Raw genomic sequence first — 13,248 nt, forward strand, 5'->3', positions numbered from 1 at the left:
AATAATAATTAATGAACCCCATGAACTGAATTTTAAGTAGTTATTTTGACAAGTCTTACTTTATTCATTTATTTTTTTAAATGTTGAAAATGAACAACTTAAGTGCTTCAAGAAATACCATCTTTGCGATTTCTGGCGCTGTTGCGCCCCCCCCTGGCGGTTCTAGGGGTATTGGAATGTTGGCGGTTCTGGTGTTAAACCCCAGCCCACAAACTTTCAAAAATGTCCTAGTGTGTGTGTGTAAAGGCAGATGAATCAGTGCTTTGTGCTTGCTGGTGTCGCAGGGTAATACACTGGCCACCCTGCTGGCTGCTCCTGCCATTCTCACACACACACACACACACACACACACACACACTTCAGGCCTCAAGAGGAGGAACACACCGCTCACAGAGAGATAGAAGCTCGTGGATGGGATGTTGGGGGGGGGGCACTGTACAGATGATGATGTTCCTGTTGAACACATGCAGTGCTACTAATAGAGATGACTATTAAGATAATGCCATCCATTCTGATTGTGTTTTGTCATCTGGGGGCCCTCACAGTTTCTTAAAACTGAAGCCGTATTTTCAGGCAGATGCCGAGAACTAGTTTTGACCGTGTCTTCCTGTCAAACAAACAAAAAAAAACAAAAAAAAAACCTGGAAAAGGGCAAAAGGTGCAATATTTGTAACAGGAGTTGGCTGCTCTAATAACATCCCCACGTTTACCTTCACGTCACTTCTAGTGCGATCAGGTGCCTCCTCAAATACACCATCTCTGGAGTTCCAACAGCTCCCTGCCTGCCCGTGTGTGTGTGTGTGTGTGTGTTGGGTGGGGGTGCGGTAAGGAGGGAGCAGGAGGGTTTTGCGGAGGCGTGGTCCGCCGCTGTTGCGCGTTGCTAAGCGCAAATTTGGCATATAAACGCAACATGAGCGGCGGCCCCGTGCAGCCACTGGCTCTCGGAGCGGTCTGAGGAATTCAACAGGTACCTACAGACACTCCTGAGCCCCCCGTCTCCCAGCGCGGATGCGCAGCCCAGAGGAGAGAGAGAGAGAGAGAGAGAGAGAGAGAGAACCGACTGCCTGCACTGGTTGTGTGTGATGGATGGAATTAAAGGCTCCCTGGATTGGAAAAGCGCCACTCCGCTGTAATCTCAAGGCGTGCTGGCATCTGGAATACAGCACCTGGGAGATACTTCTGACGGAACTTAAAAGGTAAAGCTGCACTGTGCAGTGTAAATATTATCCAGAACCTGTGTGTCTTTTAAAAGTACTCCTATGGCATCACTAAAATTCCAATTTATTGGAACTAGATTTTTGTGTCAGCAAAAAATATGCCTGGAGTAATTTCGTTGTTGTAGGTCTCATTTAAAGAAAACGTCATCATATATCTCTGCTTTTAAATTAAAAAAAAAAAAAAAAAAAAAAATGTAATTGCGGCGAGCCTCCCTGCAGTGCATAGTAGCACATACAGTAGTAGTAGTTCACGCATGCGCACTTAATCAGTGACATAAAGCGTGAAAAGTCCGTTTACACTGGTCCTACTGTGTGTGGCGATGCAGTGACCCGCAGATGCACTGGGACTGCTGAGAGCTGTATTAGCCTGACTGTTTGAAGTGAAGTCCCCCTATAATTACAGCATTATTAAACAGGGATAGAGGATGGATTGAAGGCGCCTTTGGGCTCCCTCACAAACATGCTTTAGTAGGTGAAACAGAGAACATTGTAAATGGTGATGTTTATCCTGCATTTGCAAAGTCCGTGTCCTTGCTTTGCTTTTGGTGCCAAATAATAAGGCAGCAGTGAGTTTGGTGCAACATCACATATGAGACAGCTGCATGGAAACTGTGTCTGACTGAATGAAGCTGAAATTCAAACTCAAGCTATTCTATTTCAACATGCACTTTGTGTTTTACAGACAACAAAAAGTATTCATCACTCAGAAGCAGGATTTTTTCTCCCCCCCACCCCACCCCCCCCCGGTCATGACGACGTCTCTCCCTTTCCTGAGCTGGGTCAGAGTGGTGAGCTTGTTCCTGTGTTTGACCCAGACCGCCCTAGCCATGGTCGTCACCAACTCCACGCGACTCGAGTCCATCCTGGACAAGTACAGGGACAAGGATGAGGAGTGGTGGAGGGCCAGGTCGAGGGGGAAGAGGGCCATCAGCGAGGGAGACATGCACCTGATCCTGGACTTGCACAACAAGCTGCGGGGTCAGGTCTACCCTCCTGCCTCCAACATGGAGTACATGGTGAGTGCTGAGGACACAGCTGTCTGTCAAATGCTGTCGGTAAAACGTATCACACACTTAGAGACTTAAACTGATGCAATATCAGTTCATTTGGATTGACTCTTTGTCAAACCGTGTCCAATCATACTTAAGCAGACCAAAAACACATGAGGGAAAATATAAGGGATGGATTGAACAGTGTGTTTCCTGCTCTGACGTAGGCTGCAACCATTAGCATGCCCAGCTAACTAGCCTATAGTAGTTACCCAGCATTTCTTCCAATACCATAGAGCACAGCGTCGACTAAGTCGGTTATATCAGTTTGTAGGGTCACACCATAGAAAGATGGACGACAGGACAGCATCCCAAAAGTGAAGAGAGAAGGGAAACAGCCCCCTGGTGGCTGGCTGCAGTATAGGTCATAAACCCCGCCCTCTCCATGTTAGCGGATTGGGACATGGGCCAAAGAAAAAAAGTCAAAGCACACGTCAAAATAACACCCACATTTGTTGGATGTGCCGTCATGATTGACAGCTGTGATTGACTTGCGGTGTGCTCGCGATTGCGCCGGGCAGGTGTATGGGCGGGACCTCGATACCGCGACTCTGGCTCCAAATGACGTCACTAGTGCAAGATGGCAGCGGCCGTATCCGGGGGAGAGTTTGGCTTTCATTTTTGCAGAGCGGGAGGAAGTGGAGACGCGTTGTCCATCTTAAAATACTAGTCTATGGGTTCATCACTAGCGCGTCCACCGTGTTGTATTTCCTCGCTGTGTGGAAGCTGGGCCCGGATGCGGTCAAAGTTTAGGCTAAGTTTAGGGACATGTTGCTTTAGCCTCAGTCTTTATGCACAATGTCATATATGTAGCTGAGCATTTTCCTGGCGCCGCTGGTGTAGCTCTGTCAGCTAAAGGCAGTGCAGTAAGGAAGGAAAGACAGAGAGAGTGAGATCTGCAAACCAAAGCCACCATCTGGCTTGCTCTAGCTCCTGCCTCCCGCTTGCCCGCCCTCGCTGACCCTGGCCCACATCCAGCTTTCACCCCCGCAGTGTTGTCCTGCCCTCTACCTCAACCATCCTGCCCTCCCTCCCTTCCTGCCCTGCGTCTCCTTACTCTATCCCTCCACTTCTCCTTCTGCTGACTCTCTTTCTCCTCATCTTGATCTTCAGCCTCACAAGCTTTCCCTCAGGCTTTCCTTCACCCTCCTCCACTTTCACTCTCTCCCCTCGCCTCCCCTCTCCCCATCCACCGCAGCTCACTCAAAACCTGGCCGGGGGCCGATGTTATCTTTTGTTTGATCCTCCACGCATCTCATTTCGGGTGCCACGGCGGTAGAATCTATTTCAAACATGTCGAGCCACGCCATTTGAAGTGCGGGGCACGGTAGTGTAAATGCATGTTATGTACACTAATCTAGTGTTTCCTTAGCAAGGGATACTATTACTGATGATAATGATGTGGTAAGGCCGGGGACTGATGAGGGTGAGGCCAAGTATTTTGTTTTCAGATTGCAGGATTTGAAGGCCAAAGGGGGCTGCATTTCATTGCAGCTTTGACTCCTTAATTTCATACAAAAGCCATTCAGCAAATGCCTTTAAAGCACTGTTGGGTCTGTTAATCTAAAGCACGTCACTTTTTTGCCCAGCAGACTTTCCTGAGAAATACAGACCTATACAAAGGTTCCCATAATGACAACCACCGTAGGTTGAATTACAAGCGTTTACGTGAAGCATTTTGCATACTTTGAATTCCAATAGCAAAGGATGGCTTCTTGTTTTCTTCCTCAATTTTTGCCAAGAGCTACGTTGAGATTTTTTTTCTAAATCTACTGCACATCTTGCACTTAGCTCTGTAGCAGAGGTGGTCCTGACAGATGGCTGGAAAGAGCTCTGTATTTTGGGAACTTAATGCTCTTTGGAATGCAAAAGGGAGATTTGTAGTTGTTACTGTGACCTCTCTCCAAACCAAAGGCAGGCGGGCAGTCCATCTTCCTCTCTGCTGGATAATTGTGAAGAATAACAAGAACACGGAGCGAATAATGAGCGGGCAGACATCATTAGTATCCGCTGTGGATTGTTTGTAGTGAAATCTTCGTGCTGAACTTGGATTTCGTTGTAACTTGTAAAAGTCGTGACACATGGGCCGTGCAGGTGGGCGGTATTGCCCTATAATTAGGGTTAAGGGTTCACTATGCTTGAAAACGAACTAGGTTGTAAGTGTTGTCTGAGTGCATCTAAAGGCAAAAGTGTTTTTACCTGTTATGAACAGCCACACTCAAAGGCGGGGTGAAAACTCTGCCGTCATAGAGAGGGGCAAGACATGATGAAAGTGTACAAATGGGGATGAAGACACACACATGCTCAAAGGTTCATTTGTGGTGTTGCGCTTGGTTGTACACAATTCAAAATTCAATTTCTGCATACTTTCTTCACCTCCACACACCATTTGCTGCGTAAAGCGTGCTTGTCGATTTGTTGATTTCAGAGGGTTTCAGAAATTGTCAGACGCAGCGCCCCCTAGTTTTGGAAAGGTGTCAAGGGGGGGATACTTCAGGAATCAAAACAAAACCTCAGTTTGAAGGAATCAAACAGTTCGCCTTTCCAAAGTGACCGATATATTTTTCTGAGCCGCTGCCCCTATTGTTTATGGAGTTGGGTTTGGGTCAGCCATATAAAACTACTTGGTTAGATTGTTGTTAGCGAGATGGCCTTCATAGTTAAAAGGAACCAACAAGACAGAAGATGAACTGCAGTCTCCAGAGTCAAAGTACACAGTTTTTACATTCATTACAGTCCACCATCCCAAAGACTGTATTCAGGTAATTCTACTGTTTCACTCAAGATAGTTGGAACGGCGGATGATCCTCATAGTATTACAAACTGCCCTCAACTTAATGGATCTTTACTCAAACCTCCCTTCCTAGGTCATATTCCTTTGTACGTGTTGATTGTTTTTGAACAAACAACCTTTGCTGTCATTTTTGAGGACAATCTGGTTTCCATCGCCTTATGGCAACAGAATTTCATGCAATAGTTTAACTAAAGTTAAATAAAGATAAAATCACCAAAATTGTAATGATACCAATTCTACCTAACAAATACAATATAGTGTTGTGGTCATGGACGAATACAGCATCACGTGGCAACCATGCAGGAGGCTAGAGCAGAAAATCCCCTCAGTGTTGGTCCAGTGTATCAGCCACAGCTGGACTGTGGCCAAAGAAGTCAAGAGTCAAAATATCACTTCTCCAATCAGGCCTGAACAATAAGCAGCACCACAGTGAATGGGCAACAGTGTGCACAGTGTGTTATCTTTACAAAGCACATGGAACAAATTACGGTGGTCAATCAAAGCAGTTACAGCTCCACAACTTTAGCATTATCCTATTAGTTTTGACGTGTGATAGCCGTAAAGCGACCAAACAGTATGCCAGCAGCAGAGCACACTGCACCTATTCTTCTCCCTCCCCAACAAAGTCAACAGTAAATTAACTTTTGCTAAATCCTATACCCATGGTCTGCCTTCCTGCTTTGTTCAAAACAAGAGGTGTGTGAATAGTTTTCAGGTATTTTGACTTGCATTGAGTTTAATTTTTTTTTTTTACAGTAAAGAAACAGAGACTCTCTGTTTTGGGGGCTTTTTTTTTTTCTCTCTCTCTCTCTCTCTCTGTTTGTTTTATGAGACCAAAACTTACTGGAAACAAGCTATGAAACAACCACATTGAATAGTAGCACAAAGCTGCAAGTTGATGTGGTGGTGGTGATACCTCTCTGTTTTCCTTTCTCCCACATATGTGTCTGCGTGTAAGGGAGTGAATGTGTGTGTGTTTCATAGGAGAGGCCTAGTTTTGACTATACTGTGTTAAATGTGCAAGGGGCATGCGTATGGCCACTGTACTTTAAAGCAGGTTCATCTTTCAGGGACACTCTGGCTCAAGTATGCACGGTTGCTTTCAGGTTAGTTTCAATGGAATTTACAATTTAGTTTAGTTTCCTCAAAGAGGATAATGAGATATCTGAAAAATGTAATGAGTAGCAATTAACGCCACAACTATGGTAAGTGACCACTTAGCCCACTTAAATCATGAGGGTAATCCAGAGTGGAGTTTCAGGACTGCAAACAACTGTCGGAGGCAAAGCTGCTCTGGACTCAGGAGAAAACTAATACCGACCCAGATGCTTCAGCTGCCAGCTGACAAAAAAAGACTAGCAACTTACTCAGCTGACCTTCGGAGTTCATCTTTCCAGAGGCCAAATAACTTTTTAACCAATAACCTGGGTGCTGTTCTGTGTGTGTTTGTGTGTGTTCCACAGGTATGGGATTATGAGTTAGAGCGGAGCGCAGAGCACTGGGCACATACCTGCCGATGGGAACACGGACCGAGCCACATGCTGACACAAATAGGCCAAAACCTCGGCGCCCACTGGGGCAGGTGTGTGTGTGTGTGTGTGTGTGTACAAAGAAGCGGAGGGAAGTGGGTCAGCTAACTTATGTTTTATACAATAGTATTATGATAAGAAGTCACAGAACAGTATAATATGCACCACCCTTTGTAATATACATTACAAGCAAATCAGATGAGATTGCATTTATAGACATTTGTTGGCATATGTTTTTTTTTTGTGATACAGTATAACACCTTTTCTGTGACTTTAGGGACCGCCCCCCTACCTATCATGTCCAGGCCTGGTATGATGAGGTGAGGCACTACACCTATCCCTACTCCCAGGAGTGTAACCCACACTGCCCATTCAGATGTTCAGGACCTGTGTGTACACACTACACTCAGGTAAGGGCTTTTTTATTTCCATGTTGGGTTAACGATGCCTTGGGATCACTTTGAACCCCCCCCCCCCCCCCCCCCCCCCCCCGCCCCACCAGAATATTTCAAATTCAGCGACAAGCTCCAACAAATGTGAGATGACCACTGAACGCTTTGCTTTGTGTTTGTATTTCAATTTTCAGTTGGTGTGGGCGACTAGCAATCGTATTGGCTGCGCCATCAATGTGTGTTACAACATGAACGTGTGGGGAATGATCTGGGCTAAAGCCGTCTATCTGGTCTGCAACTACTCTCCACCGTACGTGTTTGCTTGTTTCAATACCACGTGATACAACTTCCTCAAAATAACAGGTCATAACTAAAATTATGAGGCAAACCCAAACCAAGAGATCCAAACAAGATACAAGACATGAACAGCACTTTAAGGGGAACTGATTTTACACATCAGAGTCTGTTTACATGTCTTTGGGAGGACTACTGCATATGTGAAAAAGTTGTGTAAAGCCTTTTATGTCTCCAGAGGGAGCTGTGTGAAGTCTCTTAAATGTCCTCGAGTGATGTCACATCAGTCAGCGTTGGTTGGGGCTCGAGACTACAAGCTAAATGAATATCTGGGGATGTGGAGAAAGACGCTGCAGCCCGCTCCTCATCTCTGATTGAGGATAGTGGCTTGAGGATAAATTAGCCACTACTAGCGTAACACACCCAAATCTCTGACTGAACTGTTGGCAGCCGATTTGCATTGTGGGTAATGTAGGCATCAGGTTTTGACAAGGAAGAAGAATGTTCTGCTGCATCGATTTTGATTATTTTTTTAAAAACTGTCAACATCCATAGGAGTGCAATGCTAATGCTTGGTGGAGTACTTATACTTATACATGATTTGCCAAAAATACACACACAAACTAATTAGGTTTCTCCAGAGGGCTGTTTAAACCAAATACTCTTAGTAACAGAGGCATGCCATGCTAGTTTCATTCATGGATTTATTAATTACAACACTCCTCTATCTCGTGCTTATAAAAACATAAAAAAGCCAGCTTGTCTTTCCAAAATCCTTGAACATTGTTTATTTTCATTTTTTTGTCCTTTAACCATCACAAACTCCCTGTCACAATTGTTTTTTTCAGGGGCAACTGGTGGGGTCATGCTCCGTACAAATACGGAGCGCCTTGTTCTGCCTGTCCAGCTAGCTATGCTGGAGGCTGCAGAGACAATCTCTGCTACAAAGGTGGGTTTGGGACAGAGTTGTGGTTTTCTTTCATTCTTTCATGGAGTTATTAGTAGTTTTACTGAAAGAAAATGGGTTGCCCTGTGTTTAATAGTTCACAACATTCGGCTATAACATGGATTATTTCTCCTCACTATCCTGCCTTGATTTCGTCATGGCAAGATTGTTTTCCATGTGCCCAGTGTAGCATTTCCACATCAAAAACGATTGCCATATTCATTTAATGACAGAAGTACAACTTGTATCAATGAAAGAATACAAAGAAAACTATCAAATCTACTGAACGCAATTACAATCTAGCGTCCATGTTTTCAGATGGGGGTGTTGACAGGCGTCCAGCCCCTGAGATTGAGGAGACCAACTACATTGAACCTGAACCGGAACCAGTAAGGGACAGGGAGCCCCAACCAAGGGCCCAGACACCAAACCCCTCGCCCAATGACAATCTGGAGAGAAACCAGGTTGTCAGCACAGAGCAGATGTGTAAGGACTGCTCCCACAATACATCACCATGGTGCAGTTTTGAGAGCATACATTATCACTATCATTGAAATGAGGTTGGGAAAAGCTCTTGTTTGTTTCTTACTTTAGGCCAACAGGTTGACTGTGAGACTAAGCTGAGAGATCGGTGCAAGGGAACGACCTGTAACAGGTAAAATGATAAGGAATATGGTGACGCTGCAACGGACGAATGTTAAATAACGCAAATTCTAGCTTGACGTACCAAGATGGGTGGGAATTATCAGGGCAGTTCAGATAGCTATAGACTGCATTAGAAAACTGAATTATACTAATATTAATACATTATTATGTGCCATATTAAAAGCCAAGCACCAGTGGGAAAATGTGGTTCACTTGACTTTTTGTCACGGCTGGTGTACGTATGGTAGCAAAGGCACACAGGGAGTAGGACCCAAATGCAGACACGGGCAGAACTGATGCAGGTACAAAAGGTTTATTGGTTAAACCAGTGGGACAAAGACACAAAGAGGTAAGTCCAAAAACACTGGGGATACTGGGAACACAAGGAACGCATGGGAAACAGGGAGCCAAGACAGGTAACACACACACACAGCAATAACATCCAACGCACTGGCAGTGGGGAGAGGCAAACACACAGACTAAATACAGAAGCCAGGTGGAGAGAATGAGGGGCAGGTGAAACTGATCAGGACAGGTGAAGACAATCACACAGGCGGGAAAACACACAAAGGCAGGAAGGGAAGTAAACGGAAACGAGAGGAGAGTAAATTAACAAAATAAAACAGCAAACATGAAACATAAGTGACTGAACTGAACCCACAACGTGACACTTTTGTTCCTTTTGTCCATAGATACGAGTGTCCGCCTGGCTGCCGTGACAGTCCTGGAAAAATAGTTGGGACCGGATATTATGACATGGTAAATAATCATATAATGACTATATAATAATGACAAATACCTTGCTGTACAATAACATTAATGGCATTGCCTTTTACTGCAGCAATCCAGTGTGTGTGGAGCTGGGTTACACTTTGGTGTTATTGACAATGACGGAGGATGGCTGGATGTGACCAGACTGGGCAGAAAACAGCAATTCAACAAGTCATACAAGAATGGTATTCAATCAATTGGGTACGAATCAGTCTCTGTATTTAGTTTTTGAAAAGAAGAAGAAAAAGATTTAAGTCTAATTTAGTCTAGTTATATATATTTGCTCCCTCTGTGGGGGCTGTTCAACTAATGATGGCATGGCTTAATGCAGCTCAGACCACAACAAGCAGTTTTCTTTAAATTCACAGGAAAAACCGGAGCGCAAATTCCTTCAAAGTGGAGTCGGTTCCTGGTAAGGAGCATACAATCATCTTTTCAATTTGAGGAAACAGATATAGTAACATGTCGTCTGTATACAGAGAGACTGGAGGGTCATTTTGCTGTGCTTTTCCCCCCCCCCAGTCAAGGCAGTAACATGTGATACCACCGTGGCACTTTTCTGCCCTTTCAAGAAACCTGTGCGACACTGTCCCAGGTAACATTCTGCTTTAGATTCAGCCACTTAGGGCAGCTGGAGCTTTCACATAGACTGAAAACATCTCACTGTTTGAATGAAACTACAATGGGCTGAGCCATTGAGCCACATTTTTTATATTTTCCATGTGTATATTTGTTTACATTTGTTGTAATTTACCATTAATAGTTTTTTATTATTATTTATAATCCAACAACCTGTGGTTCTTTAACTCTGCCGAAATAGTTTTAACTCAGCCAGAGACAGTAAGAACATAGTGTAGTTCCATTGCATGCACTGAAAATATCCTTCAACCTAAAGAACAACCTTTTTCTTCAGGCTGTATTGTCCCAGGAACTGTCTACGTGACAGTCGAGCCCGAGTCATTGGGACAAAATACTTCTCAGATGTGAGTTCTTGCATCGGCGTCATACATTTTTATTGGAAACAGCAGACATTTTGACTTACTATAGCTACTAAAGCACAGGTGTGAGTTACAACTTTAACGATGGCGTGATTCCATCTTAATGCCAAGTGAGCCGTACCATCAATGCCGCATGCCAAATCAGCATGCACAATATCAGAGAACAAAACCTAAATGAAATCCAGCCTTAATTAATGTTATTATTTACACTTTTGTTATGACACGTCTAAATGCCTGCTGTGACAAAGGTTTTTGGCCCACGTGGACCTTTTTCATAGCAGATATTTTGATCTGTTGCTCAGTTCCATATCAGTGAGCCAACAAGGATAATACCAGGACCCTGAAACATGGACGATTATTATTGACACCTGTGCCTTTTGAGCTACAGCATTTCAAAATGTTTGAAAAAAATGCACCATTATACTTAAACACATACTGTATTTCAAGCCATTCTCAAAAAACAGCATCATCTTCTCTGTTTCTTATGTCACTACAAGTAGAGGGACCATTTGAATTTTGATGATTTTAGGATAATGCTAAATGTTGGCAGCAGTCACCAACCTGACTCTGATATAACATGAAGACGAACTGGGCTGTTTCTTTCCCCCAGAAATCCAGTATTTGCCGAGCAGCCATTCATGCCGGAGTGATCCAGAATGAGGCAGGGGGGTACCTCGATGTGATGCCTGTGGACAAAAGGAAGCAGTACAGTGGCAGTTACCAGAATGGCATCACCTCAGAGAGGTAAAATATGACGTACATACAGTATGCACAGTATGCACATGTAGAGGAGGAAGTGTGCATGTATAAAAATATACATTAAATGTAAAGTTGTGAATCTTAAGTTTTTTTAATTTGGGCCTTGTTTTGAGTTCAAATTCATATCTGCGTCTACCTCGGTCATTGCTGTGAAAAACACGTACATATACTGAATGTCTGTTCTCTCCCTGCTCTTCCTCCTCCAGCCTGCTGAACCCAACAGGTGGAAAAGCCTTTAGAGTGTTTGCAGTCATCTGAAAAAAACACTCTCAAAGGACATAGTACCATCAAACATGGCCACTTCACATCCAGCGAACCCACTTATTATCATCTCGCAGCCCGTAATTACATTCATTCCTGCAGTAAATAATTCATCTTTTCAGCCCCTGACACTAAAAGTGTAACATGACTTTACTCAAGGCTTCCCCTCTGAGTTTGGTCACAAGTGAATCAGTGTCCAATAATAGCTTGGTAATGGATGTTTGGCGAATGATGATCTTCGGATGTCTTTTGCCTTACGTCTTTTCTAAATTTCCACGGCTGACCGTAATAATCCCACTGGGCTGCCATGCATCTTTTGATATCATGACATCATGTTGTTTAATACTTAAAGTTGAATATACACCACCAGATTTAGCGCCACTCCGCATGCCTCCCACAATTTCAGAACGTGAAGGTTAAAATGTGACATCAGAGGTCATAAAATCTGTTATTTAGTCAGACCGTTCATGCTGAAATGAACTCCGTGGGCGTGCGTTGCCAGTCACGCTTGCCCAATACACCATCTTGTCTATTTCTACAGACGACCAAACCAGACGAAAAACATGAAAAATTACAAATAACTTCACAACATTGGATGGATAACTTTGGATGAGAAGTAAATAGATGAAAAAATCCATGAATATGAATAAATGAATCCCAACTGTATAAATGTTTTTTTTACTGTCATCCCAGCAGATCTGCAATCAGCAGATCTTTGAAGATAATTGATCATTCTCTAACACCCACACCCTTCGTTGCTGTTGTAGTGCCTATCGGGCTTTCCATTCTCGCACAGCATATGCAGTTTACAGTCACAACGGTGGCAGATTTACCTCTTAAGTCTGGTTTGAGCCTCCATACGTCACTTCTTTCGCCACAGTGGTAATATACAGTATAGCAACAATGCAGGCAGTAAAATACAGATTGTATATTTTTGTACATAATAATGTTGTAAATAATATGGAACACTATGCTATGAAATGCTTGCTACTGTTGCCTTTTTCATTTACATTTCTAACACATTGCCAGCCATAAAAAGTCGAACAAGCAATAAGCAGTAGATGCTGAAACAGATTCTGCATGCAAAACATATATTTGTAATAATTTTAGTATACTCATATGTTTTGTAAATACTGTGTATGTAACATATTGTTTTATTTTATGCTGCATTTCCCAGCTTTTGTTTATAGATTTATATAAATGGACCCTGGCTGGCCAGGAATGTGCATGACAGAATCACAATTAAAATACTTGGAGATAAGATTCTAATGTTTTTTGTTTTTTTATGCGTGTGTGTGTATGTACTTTCTCATTGTATTAAAGAGCCAGTATAATAAAACCAATAAACTATATTCTCCTGCTCAGGATTAATGTCTCAGAAAATACTAGACCTGAATTCTGCAAATCCCAAGTTACAGGCGTGACTCTGCTCCTCAGTTTACATTGTATTACATTACACCTGTTTTCAGTTTCTGCAGATATATGGTTGCAGACATATGGCCACACTATTTTAATATCAGCCCCTACAGTTTCCAGATAGCCTGAGGAATCTGGGCATTAACATTTCAACAACGTCTCAACTTCAGCCGCGGA

General features: G+C 43.4%; 1 protein-coding gene across 1 annotated transcript; it reads left to right on the plus strand.

Annotated features, from left to right (window-relative positions):
- The first annotated feature begins 1,966 nt into the window (after positions 1-1,966).
- crispld1b (cysteine-rich secretory protein LCCL domain containing 1b) lies at positions 1,967-11,652 on the plus strand. The gene is made up of 14 exons (XM_070918913.1): positions 1,967-2,233; positions 6,524-6,642; positions 6,867-6,999; positions 7,176-7,291; positions 8,124-8,224; positions 8,540-8,707; positions 8,816-8,876; positions 9,559-9,625; positions 9,708-9,838; positions 10,006-10,049; positions 10,160-10,232; positions 10,551-10,620; positions 11,246-11,379; positions 11,601-11,652. Exons 1-14 carry the CDS (start codon positions 1,967-1,969, stop codon positions 11,650-11,652), a joined length of 1,536 nt encoding a protein of 511 aa, XP_070775014.1.
- The last annotated feature ends 1,596 nt before the right edge of the window (positions 11,653-13,248 follow it).

Source organism: Enoplosus armatus, chromosome 14, assembly GCF_043641665.1.
Source record: "Enoplosus armatus isolate fEnoArm2 chromosome 14, fEnoArm2.hap1, whole genome shotgun sequence".
NCBI lineage: Eukaryota > Metazoa > Chordata > Actinopteri > Centrarchiformes > Enoplosidae > Enoplosus > Enoplosus armatus.

What these genes read in the sequence shown, in the direction of transcription:
- crispld1b (XM_070918913.1), top strand. Translation starts at nt 1,967, where the DNA reads ATGACGACGTCTCTCCCTTTCCTGAGCTGGGTCAGAGTGGTGAGCTTG. An exon ending in AATGGTATTCAATCAATTGG is followed by an intron (nt 9,839 to 10,005) that starts GTACGAATCAGT and finishes TTAAATTCACAG; the next exon opens with GAAAAACCGGAGCGCAAATT. An exon ending in CCTGTGCGACACTGTCCCAG is followed by an intron (nt 10,233 to 10,550) that starts GTAACATTCTGC and finishes CTTTTTCTTCAG; the next exon opens with GCTGTATTGTCCCAGGAACT.